This window comes from Monocercomonoides exilis (assembly GCF_001643675.1).
Source record: "Monocercomonoides exilis strain PA203 chromosome Unknown scaffold26-1319188, whole genome shotgun sequence".
NCBI lineage: Eukaryota > Preaxostyla > Oxymonadida > Polymastigidae > Monocercomonoides > Monocercomonoides exilis.
In genome coordinates, this window is record NW_027150571.1 from 1247819 (window position 1) to 1271930 (window position 24112).

Genomic DNA, 24112 nt, shown 5'->3' on the forward strand with positions numbered 1-24112 from the left:
AAAAATAAACAGATAAATAAAAAGAGAAAGTAGGATGGATAAAAGCACAATGAAAAATCAATCAATTTATTTTTTTTTTTTGAAAACTTCAAAACTTCAAACAGGCTGCCAAATAATCATCTTGAGGTAATCAATAGAAAATCAGATGAAAATGATTTTGCCAAAACCGATTTTCTAAAAACATGTGCATGATGAAAACATTACTTCTTATCATCTATTTGAAGAAGAAGAAGAGGAAGAAGAAGAATTCCAATAAGAAAAAGGCAACCCTCCAAAAACAAAATTGCATTCTTCGTTTGAAGAAGCAGCAGCTGACTCTATCAGCAACAGAAGCTCAGAAGCAGTTGGAGGAGAATACGAAGGAAAATGAGTGGTTGAATCAAGAGGTGTATCTGAAGATGTGGAAAGAGAAAATGAAGTCTAAGGAGAAGGAGAACGAGAGGAAGAAAAAGAATGAGAAAAATGATCAGAAGACGAATGAGGAAGAAGGAGAAGAAGGAGAAGAAGGAGAAGGAGAAGAAGGAGGTGAAGGAGAAGCAGTAAAAGAAGGAATAGAAGAAGAAGCCGAATGCTCAGGAAGGGAAGAGAATACAAGCGCAGAGCCAGGTTCAGTGCTGCGGTGAATGCGATTGTGAATATGTTCACAGAATGCTTCGTGTGAGTTCAGCAAGCGAATTGGTATCATCCGCCGGCAAATGACACACTCAGCTTCTATTTCATTCACAGATTCGGCTTTTTTTTATTTTTTATTGTATTTATTTTAATTATTATTATAATTATTATTTTGAAGCAATTTGAACAAAGAAAAAGAAAGAAATAATGAAAGAAAAGAAAAGAAAAGAAAAGAAGAGAAAAGAAAGAAATAGAAATAGAAAAAAGAAAGAAAGAAAGAAAAAGAAAAGAAATAATTAAACAATAGAATAGAATAAAAAAGAAAAGAAAAGGAAAGGAAAAAAAAAAAAAATGAAAATTTCACATCAAAATTCATACGTTCATGTTCAAGTGTATTGAACTCATCTCCATCATCTGTGTCTTCCTCTTCCTCTTCCTCTTCTCTCTCTTCTCTTCCTTCTCTTCCTTCTTCTTCTTCTTCTCTTCTCTCTCCTTCTTCTTCTCTTCCTTCTCTTCCTTCTTCTCCTTCTCCTTCTTCTCCTTCTTCTTCTCCTCCCTCTCCTTCACCCTCTTCACCCTCTTCATTCTCTTCATTCTCTTCATTCTCTTCATCTACCATTTCCAAGCCAAAATCGAAGTCAAAAAGAAAACTTCTCTTCTTCTTCGGAGCTTGATGACAATTCAAATCTCCAAAATGCGGAATATTATCAAAAGCATCATCATCATTTCTTAATTCATCCTCTTCATCTTCCTCTTCCTCATCCTCTTCTCTTTCTTCTCTTCTTTCTCCTTCTCCTTCTCCTTCTCCATCTCCTTCATTTTGTTCATCATCTTCATCTAAAGGGGAATCAACAGAAGACAAATAATGGTCAAGATCAAACAAATTCATAAAATTCGAAGACAAATTTGAAGAAGAAAAAGAAGAAGAAGAAGAAGAGGTGGAGGTGGAGGAGGAGGAGGAGGAAGAGGAGGAGGAGGAAGAAGAAGAAGAAGAAGAAGATGATGATGATGACGAAGAAACAGAATCTTGTTGCGGTTCCGATGAGAAAAGGAGGGTGTTTATAGAAGACTGAAGTGAATGCAGCCAGCCAGGTGAATCGTCCAACAGAGAAAGAGACGTTTCAGAGGGAAAAGGAGCAGCAGTAGAAGAAGAATCTGAATCAGTTTCATCTTCTGATTCATGACGTGTCTGAGGTGAAGAAGAAGAAGAGGAAGAAGAAAAAATAGAAGAATAAGAAGGAAGAGAAAGAGAAGAAGAATCAAAAGAAGAAGAAGAAGAATTCGGAATAGCTGACATTGTTGCCAAATGGCATGAAGGGGAAGAAGAAGAAGAAGAAGGGCAAAATGGAGAAGAAGTTGAGGAGAAAGAAGAAGAAGAAGATGATGATGATGAAGAAGATGATGATGAAGAAGGAGAGGAGGAGGAGGAGGAAGAAGAAGAATCAATGGAAATATCCCTTTTGAAAACGTGGCAGAGAAACGAAGTACATTTTCTGTAGAATTCTGCTGGGCGAGTCGAGTTGTGGTCTCCAGGAAGGAAAATCATCTCCTTTTCAGAAGTGCCATAGACACGGAAACTGAATGAAGAAGAAGAAGAAGAAGAAAGAAAGAAAGAAAGAAAGAAAGAAAGAAAGAAAGAAAGAAAGAAAGAAAGAAAGAAAGAAAGAAAGAAAGAAAGAAAGAAAGAAAGAGAAAGAGAAAGAGAAAGAGAAAGAGAAAGAGAAAGAGAAAGAGAAAGAGAGAGAGAGAGAGAGAGAGAGAGAGAGAGAGAGAGAGAGAGAGAGAGAGAGAGAGAGAGAGAGAGAGAGAGAGAGAGAGAAAGAGAGAGATTGAAAGAGAGAGAGATTGAAAGAGAAAGAAAAAAAGATAGACAGAAAGAAAAGGTTAGGAAAGTGAGGAAAAGTTAAAATACATTAACATTTTGCAGATATTTTCAAAAGTTTATAAGAAAATTTTTGAAAAAAAAAGAAAGAAAATTGATAAATTTTCAATAAAAATGATAAAACATTTCAATTGATTGCTGAATGTTAATAAGCGAATCTTCTTCTGCATGGCCCAATAAAAGAGGGACTTTCGATTTTTTAGCTGCATCCACAGGAGAAAGTTTACTAAAAAGAGAGTTTTCAGCAAAATCAATCTTAAGAAAAGCGAAAATTTAGAATGAATAAATATGTATAACTCAATTTCTAGGTTGGTCTTTTTTTTGACATTTTTTTTAACAAAATATTTTACAAGAGGTAATATGCAGCATTTGCATGGAATGCTTATGCGCCGGCCAGCTTCATCAACAATTTGAGAAAGGCGAGCAAATGGAGAATCAAGAATAATTCCGCGAATCGTTGAGTGCTTTACTGCAAATAACAGTGCAGTTGCAGCACCCATGCTCCTTCCCCATATTGCTTTGACACATGAAACAATTTATTGCAATTCGAATGAGAAGAAATTCACACCAATTTTTGTTATTCCAAAAGTTTCTCTTAAATGATCAACAACATCCAATAAATCATTTTGCTCTTTAAAACCCAATGTCAAGTAAGTTCCTGAAATAAAAATGTTGACATTTATTAATTGCTTGAAACAAAAAATTATTCTAGCCTTCAGAAATTCCGCAACCAGAAAAATCAAAGCAAGAGACAAAAATACCAAAAGGAATTAAGTATTGAAGAATATTTAAAGCTTCCAATCTGCACCCTTGGGGAATTAGCAGTTTAAAAAATAGTTTGAAAAGCATTTCTGAAAATCCTTTAACAAACCTGCATTTCCATGACAATACACAACACACTCATTTGATGTATCAAATAACCGTTTATTGGAAGGGATAAAAAGTGAGCATTGCAATGTCAAGTTTTGCTTATTTTTCACCTTTAAAATTGTGAATGAATATATTTTTCCACATACGAAATCAATTATTTCAAAATACTTCAAAATCTTTTCTCTTAACGTTAACACCGGAGATATAAAAATCAGATGGTCCAAGATCATCTATTTTATACTCATTTCTTGAACACCTGATTAAGATGTTACTCAATTGATCAATCATTAAAATGTTCAAAAAAAAACTGATTTTTGATCATAAAAACATTGCCCCAGGTCGGTTTCGATCCAACTACCTGCAGATCTTCAGTCTGACACTCTACCAATTGAGCTACTAGGGCATATACGGTTAGAACTTTTCTGAATTGAGTGTGTCACTTCAAATTCATCACGAAAATTTAATTTGGAACAATCTAATCGAAATTTCATCCATCTTTTTCAAATTAGCATCATCTTTTTTTTATCGTTTTCAGGAATTATCAAATTTTCCATGTTGATCAAACATTTTTTCACTTTTTGTATATCTATGTTGAAAGAAAAAATTGTGTTGCCAAATTTTAAAAGTGTGTTTATGATGTTTCTATTAATCAGTTTCCACATCGTTTTTCTTTGTTAAATCTGTTCAAGTAGCCGAATTCGTTTATATTCATTTTTAGTGTTTTCTATAATGTTAATCAACATTCTTCAATTTATTGAAAGCAAATTTTGCATATTAACTAAAATCGAAATATTTCTTAATCATCTGAGGGGAAATTTTTATTGTTTTGTGAAATAATGAAATTCGCCTTGGTTCAAATTGTGAATTTCATCAATTTCAAATAAAATGTACCTTTTTACATATCATTTTATATTTTTTTACTATGAAATCATAAATAAAAATAAAAAAAAATCTTTAACAGTTTGTTTTTGTTAAAAATTAGATTGTGTCGGTGTGTTTTTCTAATAAAAAAATAAAAGCATTAATTATGACTCGATAGCAGCTCCTGTAACACGCTGGGTGTAATTCTTTTTTCTTTCTGGCGAGTTAATGAAGCAGAAGCAGCAGTAGAAGAAGAAGCAGAAGAAGAAGCTGAAGCGTAAGAAGAAGAAGAAGGAGTAGAAGAAGGAAAAATTGAAGGAAAACAATCAGATGATGAAGAATTAAAAGATCTAATCGATTTCCACTGATTTGGTGAATGCCACGATTTGGAAAAATCTTCATGATCATCAATTGCAATTTCTTTTTCTTTTTCATTAATTATTTTCTTATTTCTTTCTTCTTTTTCAATGATCTTCAATTTTTCTTTTCTCTCATTTTCATTCTTTTCTAAGGAAACTCGAATATCTAGTTCTTCATCGATATCAGAAGATTCTAAAATGATAATAATTGATATTTGTTTGATACAAAAAATTCAGAGAATTCTTATTGTCAATAAAAAATAGAGAAAAAAAGAAAAGCAGGCCTTCTTCTTGAACATGAAGTGACGTGCTTTTGGAGGACGGTAAGGAATCTGGATCGAGTCGATTTTTTAGTCGAATTCTATATTGTTCGTTGGATCTTTGTTTTGCTTCATGCCTCTGAATGTTTTGAACTTGAAGATCGGTGATAATACGAAGATTTGCTTCCATATCGCTCGCAGTTAGCGGGTTTTGTAAATTATGGAAATTTGTAAGACAAACTGCTACAGCAAAATAACTTCCAATTTTGTCAATATCAAAAGGCCAGTTTTGTCGAAAAACAGCAAAAGTCGTTTTCATACGTCCAAAAAATCTTTCGATTATAACCCTATGTTTCGCCAACTCTGGGGTTCCTACTGGTTTTGTTATGACTGCACCAAATTCCGACTTCGATCCTATATATGCCGAATCTGCAATAGTTTTTGATCCTCCAAGTTTTGAACAGAATATGGGAAAATGGTCCTTGAAAATGGTATAGTTATGGGTTAAACCCGGGTTAATGTCACTAATTGTACTGGCAGTTCCTTCTTTTTAATTCACTCCAACTTCAACCTTTGTGCAATATATATGGTGTTTTCCACTAAAGAATTTCTTTCCATTTGATAATGTTCCTTCTTGTCTGTTTGTCGGAATTATCGTGCAACCCACAGCCAGCGCCACATCTCTTAATTCGTCAACACGATCTGGCCTATATGTTTAAATAATATCAATAAGCGGAAGTTTGATATCTCGAACAATGCTGTGAAGAAGTTGTGTTGTTGCTCCAAGAGTTTCGTAGAATGATGATGCTAGTTGATGAGTAAGAGTTGTGGAACCCAGATGAAGAAAATTGAGAAGAAGAAATAGTTGATCATCAAAATTGCTAATTGATTTTTCTCTTCCTCTATGTTGAATTGTTTCGTGTTGGATAATTCGAAGAAGAAGATCAAATTCGTTTCTGGTAAAACCAGTGAGACGAAAGAACCCTCGCAAAGGGTCTTCAATACGTTTTAATGCATATTGGATTACTGTTTCTTTTTTGATTTCATTTTTAATTTCAACGTGTTGCGGAAGTGCGATTCTTTTTTCCACGTGTTCCAAAATATCCGTATTTTTGTTTTGAGACATTGCAAAAAAACACTCTTATACTGGTAATTGATCACAATTCCAATACTCATAAATCGGTTTGAGGATCAATTTCCCAAAATTTTATCAATTGAAATATACTGAATCAATTTGAAATTGATTATGACTTATTGAAATTAGATTATCATAAACACAATTTAGTTTGTCCACAAATGAAATTGATAGAGAAAATTTGGAAAAGGTCTATCAGAACTTGATTAATTTGACTGAGTCACGAAAATGAGACTCAGTCAAATCGATTTATGTCTAATTTATCGAATTTTGCGAATTTTTAATTGAATTTCCCTCAATCTCACCAAGGGCGAAATTGTGATTTTTATGATCACGAATTGTGATCAAACATTTTTTTGTTTTGTTCATATTTTGACCTGCAAAATCATGTTGATGTTGATTTTTTAATATGCTGTTTATTAAATTATGTATTTTCAGTATTTAATTATTTTTTTGTTGTTTTTTTGGTTTGGTTCTGTTTTTTGAGAACTTGATTTTTTTGTTATTGTGACTCAGTCATCAGCTTTTTCTGTTGATAAAAAGCCAAATTAGTTTTTGTTTTGTACAATTAACATTTGCAGTTTCAAAATTTTTGTAGTTTTTCAATATTTTTTTGGAATTAACCTTTTTTGGATTTTCTTTTGTTATTTGAGTTTAAAACTTAATCATTTTTTTATATTCTTCCACATCGAACAAAAAATAATAAGAAAATATAATTTCAAAGATTCTTTTTTTGCAATTTTTCTTTTTTCTGAAAGTTATTGAGAAATGTTAAAAACATTTGAAACTTGTTCTAAATAGTGTAAAATGAAAAGAAATTAGCTTATATCCTTTTTATAAATCACCAATAATCATTCTCAAACAAAAACAATTTGAATTTCCAATGTTTTCCAAAAAATTTCAATAATTTTAATAAACTTACTAAATAAAAAACTTTAAAGAATGAAAAATTATTAAATTCAATCAAAATGATAAAAAACAAAACGGAAATTATCAATTTTTATTATCATTTTTTTTTAAAAATTTCTTTGATCATGGCACCCAGAATGGAAATGATCGGATGTGACTGAGTCACATCCAATTTGACTGCGTCTCAATGGCATTAGATCGATCTTATTGGATGTTGACCGATCTAATGCCACTTGACTCAGTCAAATCAATCAAGTTCTAATAGGCATTTTTCGAATCTTGGACTAAAAATTAATTTGTATAAATAACATAGATGTCAACCTTTTTTTTTTTGGAATTGATTCAATCATATTGGAACTTTCTCAATCTCACTTGGTCCAAAATAGGAATTACGAAATGTCTGAAAAACTTATCTTATTATTTTTTTGTTTCATCTTTTATTTGATTCCTTCGTTTCGATTATTCACAAAACTTTGATATAATGTGCATCAATATTAAATTCATTGTGTTTTGATCTGTTTTCAGCAAATTTTGAGTTTTTTTAAAGTTCAAAAGGTTTGCGTTCATTTCTAACTCTTACACATGATAAACTTACGATTGAACATTTAAACGAATTTTTATGATTATTTTCACATGTTTTAAGCTATTAACAGCTGTACCGTTTTATTTTATGTCAGGATCAATAATAATACTTTTTCAACGTTAATTTCAAATAAAACTCAAGGGAAAACAACGATTTTTGTTTCATTTCAATATTTTTCAAAAATATTTTATGATATACAGACAATAAGTTATATTTTTTATTCTCTTTCATTTTTTTTATTAAAAAGGTGAATGATTGAAAAATAGAAAAAAGAAAAGAAAAAAACCAATTTCTTTGTTCCAAAAGAAGCCTTAAAGGACTTGGCGTAATTCTTTTCGCCTTTTCTGGTTCTGATGAACGTGGTGTTGAAGGAAAAGGAGATGAAGAAGATGCAGAAGAAGGTTGGATTGATTTCCACTGACCTGGTAAATACCAGGCCATAGAATTATCATCTTCTTCATAATCATTTTCTTCCAAATCAATACTTTTCGTTTCATTTCTATCTTTATCTTCTTTTTCTTCTTTTTCTTCGATTTTTCGCTTTTCTTTCTTTTCTTCTTCACATTTCTTTTTTAGTGCGCCTTCCTTTTCATTCTGTGAAATATCTGAATAAAAAAAATGAGAAAATATAATGGTTGAAAGAGTTATCAAAAAAATCAAATAAAAGATTATGAATATAAATATGGGTAAAGAAATAAATAACAAACTGTCTATTTGTGCATGTAAAGTAGTTATTGTGGGTGTAATTAACAAGCTCGGATTCAATCTATTTTTCAATTTTATTCGATATCTCTCATTCGCTATTTGTCTTGCTTTTTGTTTTAGTGAATGCTCCGTCCACAAGTTGTCCAAAATACGCTGATTAGCTTCCCCATCTGCCCTGGTCAACGGATTTCGTAATATATGAAAATCTGTCAAACAACAAGCCACACAGAAATAATCTCCAACCCTTTCAACTTCAAATGGCCATTGTCTTCGAAAAACTGAAAAGAGGATCTTCAGACGACCGAAAAAACGTTCCACGATGACTCGATGAGTCTCTAGCTCTAGCATTCCCTCTATTTTTGTAATGATAGCAGCCAACTCAAGTCTCATACCCACAATAGCTGAGTAAGCCGATATTTCTTCCTTTCCAAATTGATTCAATTATTGAGGATAGTGATTTTCGAAGAGAGTGAAGTCATGAGAAGAGCTAAAGTTAAATGTGCAGATGGAACTCCTTGTCTTTACTTTGAGATAGACTTCAACATCTGCTTTCACACAATATGTGTGATGTTTCCCGCTAAAAAACTTCTTCCCGAAGTCTAATCTACCTCCAGGTCTGTTGATGGGAATGATTGTGCCGTCCAAAACAATTCCAACCTCCTTCATCACTTCAATCCTGTCAGGGCGAAATGTCAAAAACATATCTGCTAATGGAGCTCTGATATGAGAAACAATACTGTGAAGAAGTCGGACAAGAGCGTTTTAAGTTTCATAGAAAAGTGAGGATAATAAAAGTGTGAGTGTTGTTGAACCGTGATGAAGAAAAGTTAGCAGCAAGAATAACTGTTCATCAAAATTATTGATTGCTTTTTGTTTCCCTCGACGATGAGGAACTTCCATTTGAAGAATGTGAATAAGAATATCAAATTCTTCTTTTGTGAATCCAGTGAGTCGAAAAAAAGAAGAAACCGGTTCATCAAAAAAGTCACAAGCTTTTTTGATGATGGAAATTTTTTCTTTCTTTTGAAGTGATTCATTCCGTAGTGGAATAATATTTCTCCTCTCCACACTCTTCAAAACGTCCAAAAAATTTAAATGTGACATTGTATAAAAAAAGAACAACTTACGTTTGATCAAAACCAAATATTGAAAATTTGCTATTGTCGATCATGATTCCAATTTTTGTGAACAAGTTTTTTATAATCAAATCAAACAATTCCACTTCAATTCAGTTTTCAAATCAAATTATTGAATGAAATAACATCATGTTAATTCCTTTGAGCAAAATTTAATTGGAATGTCAATTTTGAAGAAACAACATCTAAGTGAGAAACAAAACAATGAAGCGGATTATACGGGTTAATAAACTTTTTTAGTTCAAAAGAAACAAATCTTTATCTCAATCTGAACTTTCTTTTATTTAATCAGATTTTAAAATAAAATGGATTTTAATATCTGTTCCCAGGCATCATAGATATTACAACAGAAAGTTTTGTGATCTCTCAATTATTTCAAAAAACGTTCCCATTTTTTTCAAATTATTGAACACTAAAAGTCAATAAAAAGTTCATAATTTTTTATTAAAAATACATGGAATTTGTGATATTTTGCACCAAATCTTGATTATTTCTAAGTTGACAGCGTGATGGAATGCTCAGAATGTGGTTAGGGTTACATGAAATGTATTTCAATCAATTAACCTTGATTTATTCTTTAAAATTGAGCTTCATTATATTCAGTTAAAATTATATGCAATCACTTTATTTTTATCGCAGCTTTATGTTTCAATATCCGATTGTGATTGTTTACGATGTCGCTTTTCACAGAAAAAAACCACAAATTAATCAATTAATTATGGGTCAATATCACCATTTATTTAAATCCTTCAAAATAGTACTTTTTTCATTTATTAGAACAATTTTGATCATTGAAACACATAATTAAAACTAATTTCAACATAATTTTGAAAAATCTAAAAAAATTGAATAATTCGAACAAAAAGTTGATTTTTCAATGGAAAATGAACCCGTTAATTAGAAAAATATGTGAATATATCTACATATTTGGCTCTGTTTATATATGGGTAATCATTTTTGTGATCATCCTTTTTTTCGGGGTAAGTTTATGATTATGAAAAAACAGTTTTCAAACATCAAAAATGCTTTCAGGCATCATGAATAATATCAATCATCAACTTTCAAGACTACAATTATAATAAAAAAATGGTTTTTTTTAATGATTATTATTGGATTACCATTATAAAAAACGTAACTTGTTTGATATTTGTCTTTTTTGATGAAAAACAACTTTTACGGTTCGCATATATTGCATGAATGTTTATGATCTATTATGATGATGTTGCGCTATCCAATAGAAATGCAATCATTTCAATTTGGAATAATTTTGTCAAATGTTACTGTTTTGTATAATCGTGAACAAAAATGAAAAACAAAATCACTTTATTGTTTGTTTCAAATATGCAACAACACTATCCAATATTGCATCTAACTTTGCAATAAATTGAGTGTAAGTTGTTTAATATCTAATAATTCTCTTATTTAACCGAATATTATTGTTGTTATAAAAGTTTCATTGAATTCCATATATTTCTCGTTTTCATTTTTTCTTTTCTTTAAAAATGGCATTTTATTCTTCACAGTTATTATCGATTCGCAGTTAAAAAATGTTAATAATGTTTTTTAAAAATATAATCTGTCTGTATTTCTAAGTCCAAAAGAAAAATTGTAACAATATTGAATTTGAGACTCATTTTATATAATAAATTAATTGCAAACAGTTCTTTTCAAAGCGAGACATTTTGAGATAATTTTTCTCCATAAACAGAAAAAATAAAGATCTCCTTCGGATTGCATTTCTTTTTCTTTTCTTTTATCTCTCACTCTCTCTTTTTTTCTTCTCCTTTTTTTCTTCAGCGCCTTCTTTGGCCTTCTCTTCTTTTCAGTCTTTCGCTTCTTTCTTATGTTTCTCTTCTGGCTTTCCTTGCTTATCTTTTTCTTTTCCATCATCTGGGCTATTTCCTAAAATTCCTTATCTTTTTTCTCTTCTCTCTTCCCTCTTCCTCTTCTCTTCATTTAATTTTTCTGTTTTCTCTTTCTCTCTCTCTTTTCCAGCCGCTCCACAAAATTTCCTTGATGCACCTCCAGAAGCATTAATAATGATGATATTGAGTGCAGATCCTGCCAAAACGGCAGTTCAAGCCTCATTTCTTCTTTTTCACTTTCTCTCCCTGCCCCTCTTTCATCCCTTCTTCAATGGTTTCCATGAATCATCACAGAAGGAAGTGGTGCATGTGGTGTGCTCATCTGCACCTGGAAAATGAATAGTTCTGGTGGCAGAAGGCCAAGAAGAGTTTGTTGAAAATTTTATTGTTTTCTATTTTTGGAGAAAAGAAGGAAGAGATATTGTATCTTCGTTGGCAGGGCAGAGGAAGTGAATTTGCGCGATGAGAGCGGCTTGAATAGCTGAGATGTCACTCAGAAGATGAGATAGTGAAATTGCATATTCTGAAATGAGTCAAAAAAATTCATGGATGAGAAAGAAGAAGAAGAAGAAGAAGAAAAGTGAAAACAACAAATATATAAGTTGTTTCATGAAAGCACAAAATTACTAATTAAAAAAATATATATTCTGACCCTTCAGTACAAATATATAAAATAAAAAGTTTCGAAAATCACACTAAACAACTCCAAAAAATGCTCATATGACAAGTCATACATATTTCACATTTCTGTTCATCTGTTTTTGCCATTTCTCCTCTTAAATCCAGCCATTATGAGAATTATGTGGAAACCGAAAAGTCAATCATATTTACAGAAAACTTTTGATGATGTTTATTCTAGATGACCTCAAATTTGAAGCATCAGCAGAAGAAAAAGGAGAAGAAGAAGATATTGGATATGCCTGAGAAGTTTTACTGTTCGGGGAGCTCATAAAATGTGGCAGCTTATCGTTCTGCACAAACTCTTTGCTCTTCTTGTTCTCCTTCTTCAAAATCCTCTTTTTCTCTTCTATGCGTCTCCTCAACTCTGATTTCTAATTCAACTTCTCAGTCATCTTCTCGCCTGTCTTTTCTCCTTCATTCAGCTTCCTCAGCTCCGCATGAAGTTTTGCCTTCTCCTTTTCTGTCTGCTCTTTCATGAACCTCTTCAACTTCCTTGTCACTTTTAATAACTCTCCAGTCCACTTTGCCATCTCCTGTTCTCCATATTTTATAGAATAGTATCAGGTACTGCTTCATAACAGACACAAGCTCGTCCAAGTAGGAGATTATCTCTTGAAAATTGACAAGTTGAATTTTGTTGACCAAACTGGTTTTTTTCACTTGGAAGGAAAGAGGTTGCCTTGGCTGCTTATGGATGATATTGTAAATTGAAAAAGTGGATGGAAGCGAGGTTGGATGAGAAACAGGGTTTACTTATATGTCTTGTGGGCTGCTTGTACCGTTTGTGACTTCTGAGACACATCTGCAAAAGGATGAACTGTGATAATAATTTTCGAAGTATTTGGCTTTTCTGATTTCTTTGCTTTCTCCTCCTCCTCTCTCTGCATAATCTCTTGTTTGTGCTCCTCAATCATCATTCTCCTCTTTTCTTTGTTGTTCCGTGCCAGCTTTTTCATTTGCTTCTCACAACGCTATTCCTCCCAGAATATTATCGTTAGCGACAACATTGATAACAAGTGAGTCAAATGCAACGTAAGTTTCGCCTTGGTAAGTGTAAAAATATTGTGCATTAACATAGGTTTATACATATAATGCTTCAGGTTCGTATCAATCTCCTTCTTCTCATGCATCTGCTGCTTTTCGATCTTCAGCTTCTCCTCTCCATCATCCACAGACAGCCACAGTTAGAAAACAAGTTTCTTTTTTTTCCACTTCTTGTTATGTTTGCTTCCACGAAGCCACTTCGATTGCCTTGTCGTCTTCTCTCCTTTTGCCTTCTTTCCATTCGCTTTGCACGGATTGCAGTGCCCTCATCTCATTCTCTGCCTCGTGGTGTTGAAGCTCGATTTCTGAGTACTTCTTCTTTTCTCTTTCTCTTCCTTTCTCATTTAATATTTCTCCTGAGCAATTTCTCAACGCGCATTGTACTCATCTCACGTTGTTGATCTCTGTGAATGTCTTTCCTAACAATCTGACAGAGAAAATTTGAAAATCTTGACGAAAAAGAATTGACGCCTGCACCGTTATCGTATCGCTGATGCTGAAACATAAGATTATTTTCTTCTTTGGAATGGAGAGGAGGAGGAAAATAAAAGGAGGAGGAGGAGAGGAGGAGAAGAGGAAGGAGAAGGAGGAGAAGAAGAAGAAACCAGATTATTTGAGAATACAACTAAAGTTAGATCAGATGGAGAAGAAGAAGACATAAAATTTCATTATTGAAGTTGTCATTAGTGAACTTCACAAAGAAGTTGAACACTATCACTCGCAAAACGGGAACAAAGTTACTTTCCTTGAAAATATTAATATATAAATAACATTTATTCTTATCATCAAAAAAAGAAATTCAGATCACATATATGCAAAGAAAGAAAAAGAAAGAAAAATCTTTTTATGAATATTTGTGTAAATGCGCTCAAACAAAAAAACGAAAGAAGGATGAATAAAGCTTAATCAGCTTCATGATAAATCGAAGCAATATGATGTCAATAACAAACTCCGTTATAAGATTCCCGCAGATATTTCTGTGATTTGAACATAACATTCAAAAGCCATGTTTTCAATTGGATGCTCATCTTTGGACTTTCCTTCGCTCTCTGAATTCTGTTCTTTTTTTCGGATTCTTTTTTCTCGGTTCCTTTCTTCGTTCATTTTCACTTCTTTCCTTATTAACAAACTATTTATCTTTTCATTCAAAATCTTCTTTGCAACTAAAAGTGAATTCCAAAAAATATTTTGGTTAATATTGAAGTGTAATTCATCTTTTAGGCAATATTTTGAATCTTTTTAAGCGTTTTTCCGTGCTTCAAAAACGCTTCGCAGGCATTTCAATTTTCTAAAAAGAAAGCGTTACAGCAAATTGTTCAAAAGTAACAGTTGCATTTATAAATCATTCACAATTGATCGTTCAATAGCATATTTCATTGTTGCAATGAAAACAAACTTTATGAATTCGCTTTTTGATCAATGTCAATAGATAAATCATTGAATGATTTCTTCTCAATTTCAGTTAATACCAATATTATCGTAAATTCAAAGCTAAATCAACGAAAGTTCTGGTTTTTTTTTCAACGCATTTTAAATTACTAATCTTATCTACTTTGAAAATGTGTAGAAAACTTGTGAATTATAATTCAATATTAATATAATACATTTCTTGATCTTTTTACTGAACAAAAATTATTAAAATATGAATAATTTAAATTGAAATAAATGTGATACATAATAATAAAACATCAAATGCCGACATTTGAAAAACAGAAAAAAATAAAACTAATGAAAAATTAGAATTTCAATACTGAAACGAATTTATTAAATGATTGTCTGCCCTGGGAGGCTGATTCTGGACCCAAAGCCTTCAAGGGACTGTGCCGGACCGGTCACAGCACAGTTCCAGGACGGAATCAGCCTAGCCCCATTTATTTCGCTCAATAGCGAAAATTGAGGTACCAGGAAGCATTTGTTTAAAGCAAATACTTAATGGCTTGAGCAGCAGACGAATCAAAAAACGTCATTCGTTTCAATATAAAATTCAACAAAAGCAAAATTACTCATAAATAAAACCAGAACTTTAAAAACAAATTGTATCCAATTTTTTCCTATCATTTAATAGTTTTCTTGTAGCATTCCCTATTTCAAACATTTCTGTTTTGCGAGAATATTTTTTTGAGGATTTTATCATCCTTTCATCTCTTATGCTTTTTTCAAGGAAGTTCATTAACTCTTTTCCTCGGGAATCTTGTGGTGAACACACAGATCTGAAAATTTGATTACCTCGTTTCTCATAGAACAAATACGTCTTTATGGACTTCGCTTCAATTTTCCTCCATCGTATTTTATTTCCAGAAGAGTGCCTGAGTTTATAAAGAAATGAAGAAAATAAAAACAAAATTTTCATAATTGTGTCACACTTGACAAAATATCGCGTTGTCTTTTGATAACTATCCGAGTTGTTATGGTGGGAATCATATGAGTCATCTGTATGGTCTTTCAGAAATTTTATAAGTTCATCAATATTATTAAGTGAAGGTCCATTGGACAAGTTATTTTTAACACAGTTTGTCAGATTCCCGAATTCTCCGTCACATTCACTTTTTCCATGTTTACACAGAAAAATGAAAGAGTTGTTCGTTTGCCTCTGACGGGAGAAGAGTTATCAGAAAGGAGAAAATGCATAAGCTGGGAATTCCGAAAGTGTGGCCCTGTATCACATATAAAATGAAGAGTTTGCTTGTCTTTAACGATTTCATCTTCCAAAACTTGTTTCAGACATTCAATGGTGAAACGGTAGTCGTGAGATAGAGCGTTTGAGAAGAAGTTAAAAATGTGCTTTTCTTTGTCTCCTTTCTTGTTAACAATGTAAACAATTACACAAAAATGTGTGATTTCCTCTTTTTCGTAATAATCTCGGCTAATTTGGTTTTTGCAAATAGGAAGCGTCCAATTCTCTTTAAAGTCGAACAAAACCAACGCTTCCGAAAATGAAATGTTCTTTTTGATTTGATGGAAGTGCTGACGTTGATTTGACGCCAGAAAACGATGCTTTTCAATAAGTCTTATTGTTTGTTGCTCTTGATCGTTCAATGTTTGTGATTTTGTTTTAAGATATTCTTCTTTTTTCTTCAGATGATTGAACAATTCACATAAGTTGCACAAGTCAGTTCGCCTGGAAGCCCTTTTAAGGTGTTTTGTCTTTTTGTAGAAAGAACTTTTTGACATTTTAATATTCGTAGTTTCCATTAACTTTCTGAATAGCTGCGCTTTTGTTGTATTGATGATACGAACTTTTTGTTTTTTAATATGTGAATAAGAATTGTTTGGAGAACCATGAAAGAATGGATTATTGACGTTTGCATTTTGTAAATCTTGATGTCGATAATTGTGAAGGGTTGAAAAGTTTTGATTAGGATTTGTTGATCTGTTTTTTGTTTCACTCAATTGGCTGGATGAAATCATTTCTGGAAAGAGAGATTGTTTTCCATTTGGTTTTGTAGATGCGGTTGAATTATGAATGAGATGATTATTAATTGTTGTATTATTTGTTTCACAGTCTTTTGAGTTCGTTTGATAATTGCAATTAGAAGAAAATTCGTTAGAAAAAGGAAGAAATGAAGTGTCTATTTCAGATGTTATAGAACATCCGGAAGGTCGATTTGACAAATCAAATAAGGTCGATTTTTTGTGGTGATTTTCTGACGAAGAATGAACATTAGTAATTTCATCATCATATATTATTGAAGGTGAAGTGGAATGATGTGGATTTGTTGTATTAGGATGAAGTGAATAAGAAGGATCTTGTAATAAACCATCACAATTAATGCAAACCGAACGAACATTTGTTTTCCTCTGATTCACTAGTGAAATATTATTTGAAAACGAACATTTTTGATGTGATAGTCCCAATTGAAACAAATTTGGTGAAGAAATATCGGAAACAGGAATGCATCCATGATTCTCCTGAGAGTAAACAATCATAAACGGAATTGAACCTTTGTTTATGTGAGAGTTTGTTTCTGTTGAAATTTCATTATTGATGAAGGATATTTCTCCGTCGTCACAAATATACCAGCTATCTTTGGATGATGTACATTTTGGCGATGGGTATCTGCTTCTACACATTGAATAAAAATGACCGCTTTCTTTTGATCCTTGATGAAAAAGCAAGGCCACCAAACTGTAATTGTGGAAATTCTCTGTATAAAAAGGATAAGAAATCATCGTTCCTTTTGATTCAGAAAACGAGATTGCGGAGGGAATATTAAATATTCTCTTTTGGTTTTTAATGTCGGATTCGAGAGTGAATGTTAAGATGTGAGGGAATAGATAAATCTTCATCGTTGAATATTGATTAGTAATTTTCTGACATTGGAAGCAGAAAGATTCTCTGTTGTTGGTATTTGTTTCGCTTGTCCTGAATGATTTGTTTAACTCAGAAATGACATCTCTCCCATGAAGTCGAATTAATGGGGTGGATTCAATCATTCCTAATTCCAACCTCCCGCATCCGTTGCACTTTCTGGGGTAGCAGATTTTAGCTGACATTTTATTTGCAATCATTGGAGTTATAGATGAAAGATCGCTAAACAAATTTGAAAATGTCTCATAGCATTCACCTTGTTCACCGTTTTTGAGTCCATGTCTTTTTTCCCAGTTTCTTACGAAAGGCAAGGACCAAGATTGTGGGACATTATCGTTGTTTATGTTAACTGAAAAATCCAATGGTTGAACAATGTCCAGCAAACGATGCAAATAGTGTGAAATCTTCCCTTTTCGAGTTCAAAATCGTTCTGAGTGCAAATAAATAGAACGGAACACTTGTAGCATTGCAGCGAGATAACAAGTGTTTCCCATGTTTGGTAATGGATAATAAGTTTTGTTTTCTCTCTGTGTTCTAGTTTGTGCAGCGTGCTGATGATTCTGTGAACAGCATTCGATGATTGAGCTGCAAGAATAAATTGAGCCTTGACTATTCTTTATTGAATTTTCACTGGTTTCGTTGGAATAATGCAGTTCTTCATTTTTTTCAATCTCCATGGTTTCTCCATTATTGCTTTGCGATGCTAATTCTGATAAATCCAAATTTATTTCCGGTTCGAAACAGCTTTCTTCATCCATTTCACATTGAACGTCCAAAAGCGAAATTTCATCATCTATTTCCATGTGAATGTGTTCATTGTTTTTTGAATTGTTTGATTCTTCTGCTATCTGCAAATATTCGCTTCTTGTGTTGTTTTCTGTGAAATAATGATAAAGAGGATCTTCATCTTCTTCCATTTCTTCGCTGCAATTTATGACTTTGAAATCATCATCTATTTCCATTGAAGATTCTGAAAGTGATAATTCTTCAACACTTTTAATTTAAGAACCCATTTAAAAGACAAACTGTTATTCTGTTGTGACAACTTACAAATGCATTTCGATGATTCGGTTGAATTTTCATTTATGAAATCAGTGAAAACTTTTTCATCTTCTGGGCTTATCTCTATTAAAATGTTAATGAATGACAAAGAACAAATTAAAGATGAACAGTTTCACATTTTTTCCAATAAAGAATTAGATCAAACTTCGTTTTGATGGGGGAAGAGCAGCCTTTTTTGGAGTTCGAAAATCAAACGACGTGTACGAGCTATTGTCCTTTGCGTGATAATAGCTTCCATGAGAGCATTCAAAGCCCAAATTGATCAATTGCGAGAGGGCATATTCCTGGCAAACACATTTTAAAAGCGTCACTTTTGTATGTGGATTTTCTTCTCTATTATACGCAGATGCTAATCGTAAAATTATATATAGATTTCTATCTTCAGTAATCAAAAGTTTAAAAAAGTTTGATTAATATAAATACAAATACGAAAAATAAAAACTTACCGGCAAGTTCCAAGTATATGGACCATCGATAAAAAAATTTTTATATATTTATAACGAAATAAAATGGAATATTAATTTATTTAAAATTAGTTATTTTTGTCGAAAAAGTGTTTTTTAACTTTCCATTTTTCTTTTGATCTGTCCCATAACATTTTCTTGTTTTTAACAGGTTTGAAATATTTGTTTATTTTACGAAATAAACCATCTTCGAACTTATATGTTGTTATAATATAATTAGAATCGATCATACTTATTATTGCTCATTCTATGGAAGCGAGTATCTGTTCTGCTTGAAAATTGCTCTATTCAGATACGTCGAGCAGCTTTGGTTAATAGCAGAGAAATATGCAACAGTCGCATTTATTCCTTGAGAAACGCAACAGAAAGGAGAGTTGTGAAACCTGATGGCTTGTTGAAATGAATAGTTGTTGGTGCTGTTTTGAATGAGATTCATAAATCAACATTGGATGAAAGAATGATTTATAATGGCTTATAAAGCTTTTTGAATGTTTCGGAATGACAGAAAAAAAGGCAGAAGAATAAAATGAAGAAGAGTAAAGAAAATTTTTGAAAAAGAAAAGTGTTTGATAAGATGGAAGAAGAAAGATATGATGATGTCATCCTTAGCTTTCAAGAAAAATATGATTTTACAAAGGAAAAATATTATTTTGACGATGAATTATCGTTGAATATTTTTGATAATTTTGTGAATACTAAAAAATTTGAAATGAATAACAGCTTTGAAACCCAATTATAAGAAGAATTGCAAAATAACGAACCAGTTTTTGATATCCTCTATTATTTTGTGTTGCCAATTTCAGATTTGAAAGCCCAGAAGTTTATTATTTTTTTGGTTTCATATATATTGGATAATATTTTAAAAAATGTGTGATTTTTTTCTTTTTGCAACATACGTTGAAAAATTAAACTGGCTTTATTTTTTTCCTATTTATCATTTATACTTCTAATTTCAGATAATATTCTTCTTAATAAATGTTCATTTTCCTTGAAAATTTTTGATATCTCTTGAGAAAACACTTTCATCCACTTTTCAAGTCATAACTTTATTTTATTTCTTGAGTGAATGAGCGTTTCAAACAAAAAAATAATAAAATGAAAATTCAAAAAGATGAAGTGAATGTTTTTGCAGATCAATTATTAATATTCAAAATGATCTGAATAATACTCAAACAAACAAAAATTGCCAAATTCAAAGTGACTAATATAATGGCCTAGCCTAATAACATTATCATCATATCCTTCTTCTTCCATCTTATCAAACACTTTTCTTTTTCAAAAATTTTCTTTACTCTTCTTCATTTTATTCTTCTGCCTTTTTTTCTGTCATTCCGAAACATTCAAAAAGCTTTATAAGCCATTATAAATCATTCTTTCATCCAATGTTGATTTATGAATCTCATTCAAAACAGCACCAACAACTATTCATTTCAACAAGCCATCAGGTTTCACAACTCTCCTTTCTGTTGCGTTTCTCAAGGAATAAATGCGACTGTTGCATATTTCTCTGCTATTAACCAAAGCTGCTCGACGTATCTGAATAGAGCAATTTTCAAGCAGAACAGATACTCGCTTCCATAGAATGAGCAATAATAAGTATGATCGATTCTAATTATATTATAACAACATATAAGTTCGAAGATGGTTTATTTCGTAAAATAAACAAATATTTCAAACCTGTTAAAAACAAGAAAATGTTATGGGACAGATCAAAAGAAAAATGGAAAGTTAAAAAACACTTTTTCGACAAAAATAACTAATTTTAAATAAATTAATATTCCATTTTATTTCGTTATAAATATATAAAAATTTTTTTATCGATGGTCCATATACTTGGAACTTGCCAACTTACCGTTTATTATTTTTTGAATCTGGGGAAATATTTTTTTACCCGTATTTGTATGGAAAAACATGTACTTCAGCATTTTCACACAATCATTTGCAGATTTGTTTGATAGATACTCCCAAACATCTCTGCATCTTTCGCTTTTCCTCGAGTTTGATAAAAGAGAAAACTTGATTCGTTCCATGATTCAACAAAAAATAGTTTATTCTTTGTGATAACAAAGTTCCACAAATGGGATGATCTGCGAAATCTTTTGTTGTTGATAATTTTAACTTTTAAAAACTAACATCAATGCGTGGAAAATGAATAAAGAGCACATGTATTTTTTGAATTGATGGATATTGAACACTTTTCAAATTTCAAGTATTAGATTTTATTTAGCGTTTTCACTGAGAATTTTCTTAATTATTAGTTTATCCTGACAAATATTCATTGAACGAAAGGGGGGGGGGGGGGGGGGGGGGGGGAAATGTGTTTCTGCAGAACGGAAGCTTGCACCGATACAACTTTTGAATGAAACCAGGTTTGGCTGCTTTAAACGATTTTTATTTAAAGCAATACAAATTTTCACAAATTCTCCTTTTTATTCCCTTTTGTGTCATTTCAATTCAACAAAAGTGAATTGCAGAGATTCCAATTTAAAAAGCAACAATAATAGAAAAAAATATTGGCTCTTGAAAAAGATGTGCTTTTATTTAACGATGTTCGACAAATAGATCACATGAATATATTTGCTCAATCAATTGTAGAAAATACATCCAATGTTTTCTTATCAATCCACTGTTTTCCGGTACATTCAAATTCATTTGTTTGCTCCTTTATGATTTTCTCTCCTTTGAATAAGTGCTTATTTATAAGGCATCTGCAACCAGACATCCTCTAAGTTAAAAATTTCATTAGGCTTTAGAGAGAATATTCGAAAAACCATCCAGAGCAAACAAATTTTTATTACATGTAGTCCACTCAGTGAGAGCAATGCTGAATGAGAGATTACTAAACAGATTAGAATGAATATTTGAGGAAGCAACGTGCCTAGAAGCAGTTGTGCAGATGATAAAAAGCAAGAGATATCAAAACTTGATGAATGACATTATATGACTCCAACGAGCGCAGCTGAAGCAGTTAGGGAAGAACAATGAGGAAGGAAGAGAAAGAGATAATTGCAGCGAGGGATAAGAGGAAGAAGAGTAAAAAAAAGGAAATAAAAGAATTGAAGTTATATACTGAGATGAAAAGTCGAACAAAGTTGCTGAACATATATCGGAATATGGAAGAATTGAAAGTTTTGTCGAGTATTCACAAGAATATAATGAAAAAGTTTTGATACTGTCTATTTATCTGTTTTAGAAATGCTTTTAAGGGAAAGTTGAAGAAGATGTGATGGTAGAAGAAAACAAAGAAAAAATAGAGAAAAATAGGAAGAAAAAGAAGCGATTAAACCGATAAATGAAACAGCAACGCATAAAAAAGTTCGTTCAAATGAAAGTGGTGAACAGCAAAGCCAATGAGAATGATCGAGAAGATCTGGATACATCGCAATCCATCAATTTCTTGATCTGATAATAACATCGACTTTTTCTATTATAAACATATGCTTTTATTAATGAAACTTTGGATTCATTCCTGTCGAATTTTTGGTAGTTTTCGCATGAAACAAGCGAAAATACAAGTTATTCTCATTTATCATCATCGTCAACAATTGGCTCATTGCCTTATCATTACTCTTCGCCAAGCAACATGAATGCACGAAATTCTTCGTTCACTTCTTTTTCTCCTTCTCCTTCTCCTCCTTCATCATCATCATCATCATCTTCTTCTTCTTATCAGCATTCTTCATCAACCATTTCACTCAACTCACATTTTCCTTCATCAAAATTCATTTTTCTTTCACAATTATCGAAAAAATACTTTTATCTCCTTTCATATCGCAACCTCATCTTCAAACAAACTTGTTTCTTCCTTAGCCAATATTGCTCAATTGCGGAGCTTCAGCAGATAATTTTTTCACAACTCTTCCACAATCGCGCTCCTCTTTCATCTTCCATTCGACTATCTTTCATTTCCGAGCTTCAGCTTCCTTTCAACTTTCAATCAACAGTCTATCTGTTTCAAAATAATCATTCTAAAATGGCTGCGCCAACTTCAAAATATTTATTCAACCTCAAAGGGTTCTGTGAAGCATTGTGTTTACAGTTGGAATTGCTCTCAATTTGTGATTAGAGTTTTGGAGCAAGAATTTGGTTTATTCTTGTTTACTGATTTTTTTAATTGTTCTTTTCAAACTTATTGAATTTTTGGAAATGTTAAATATAAAAATAGTCACAAAAAAATAAGTTTCTACGTTGATTTATGATCTTTTGGTTGCATTTTTAAAAATACAATAATAACAAATAAACAATTGAAAAGAGAAATTCACAAAAGTCACTAATTACAAATATAAACGACCATTTTAACAAAGGAAATGGCATATGCATGAGTAGTCAATTTGGTTGTTTACACTTTACACTTCTCGAAAGAACTGAAGAAATCTGATATACATTTACAAACTTTATTGATGTTTACACAGTCAAATACAAACATTCTGTTATATCTCCTTTTATTTTGCAATCAATATAAACCGAATTTTTTGAATATTAACAATTCAAAGTTCGATGTCATGCAATCTACAACGATATTTCAAAAAAAGAAAAGAAAAAGAAAAAGAAAAAGAAAAAGAAAAAGAAAAAGAAAAAGAAAAAGAAAGAAAAAGGAAAACACAACGAAGTTTCATCATTTTGAGGTGAATGACTTCATCAACTGTTGAAACTTTCTGATGCGAAAATTGAAGAAACCAAAGTGAAGCTTGTTTGTCAACTTTTAAAAAATTATCTCACATCTCTTTCACATTTTTATTTCAGGAAAACAGCACAGCATGATTCTTGTCGTTCTAATTTTTTTGTCTTCGTCTTATTCAACTGAAGCAGAACATAGATCTTCTTCTCCATTCAGGAGGCAGAGCAGCGAAGAGAAGAAAGCGGAAGGAGATGACAAGAAATTATCATCTTCATCTTTGCCTGCAATTAACTCTTCGCATGCGTCGGCGGTTTAGTCGTCATACACATCGACCGGAGCGATGTACGATATCGAGAGGTGGCTGGGGTGTATGAAAATCAAAAGATTTCGTAACTGATGAAGCAACAGACGCTTCAAGGGATATGTTGTGGCTCGGCGGGGAGTGCTGAATGGAGGTGTTACGTGTGCATACGATGTGATGCTTTCTGCGATGCTTTTGGTTCTGCTGGTAGCGCAGATTCTGTCACATTCAGCGTCTGTGGGAATGAAGTCGGTGAGTAAGTGGATCGTTGCAGCGGCAAATGTAGGTGCGCTCCCATTGATCTACGATCTATTTGAACCGTCGCTGCTGCCGTCTGTGATAGCGCGGCTGGTGTCGCAATCGCTGCAGTCGAGGCGTGTGGTAGAAAAGCTGGAAGGCAAATTGATGGGATGAAGGAGAAGAGGAAAGGAGTGAAGAGAAAAAGATTGAAGAGGA

The 24112-nt window shown here is 32.1% G+C and overlaps 3 protein-coding genes across 3 annotated transcripts; 1 reads left to right on the forward strand and 2 right to left on the reverse strand.

The window, feature by feature from the left end:
- Positions 1-466: 466 nt before the first annotated feature.
- Positions 467-2994, reverse strand: MONOS_7854 (putative alpha beta-hydrolase family; the record flags this gene model as incomplete). The annotated part of the gene is made up of 4 exons (XM_067878212.1): positions 467-732; positions 991-2189; positions 2619-2720; positions 2792-2994. 4 exons carry the CDS (start codon positions 2992-2994, stop codon positions 467-469), a joined length of 1770 nt encoding a protein of 589 aa, XP_067726431.1.
- A 9235-nt stretch (positions 2995-12229) lies between these two features.
- Positions 12230-12814, reverse strand: MONOS_17681 (uncharacterized protein; the record flags this gene model as incomplete). Its single annotated transcript, XM_067870624.1, has 2 exons — positions 12230-12391; positions 12638-12814. The coding sequence occupies 2 exons, from the start codon at positions 12812-12814 to the stop codon at positions 12230-12232; spliced, it is 339 nt and encodes a 112-aa protein (XP_067726432.1).
- A 10680-nt stretch (positions 12815-23494) lies between these two features.
- Positions 23495-24070, forward strand: MONOS_7855 (uncharacterized protein; the record flags this gene model as incomplete). Its single annotated transcript, XM_067878213.1, has 2 exons — positions 23495-23665; positions 23774-24070. 2 exons carry the CDS (start codon positions 23495-23497, stop codon positions 24068-24070), a joined length of 468 nt encoding a protein of 155 aa, XP_067726433.1.
- Between the last annotated feature and the right edge of the window lie 42 nt (positions 24071-24112).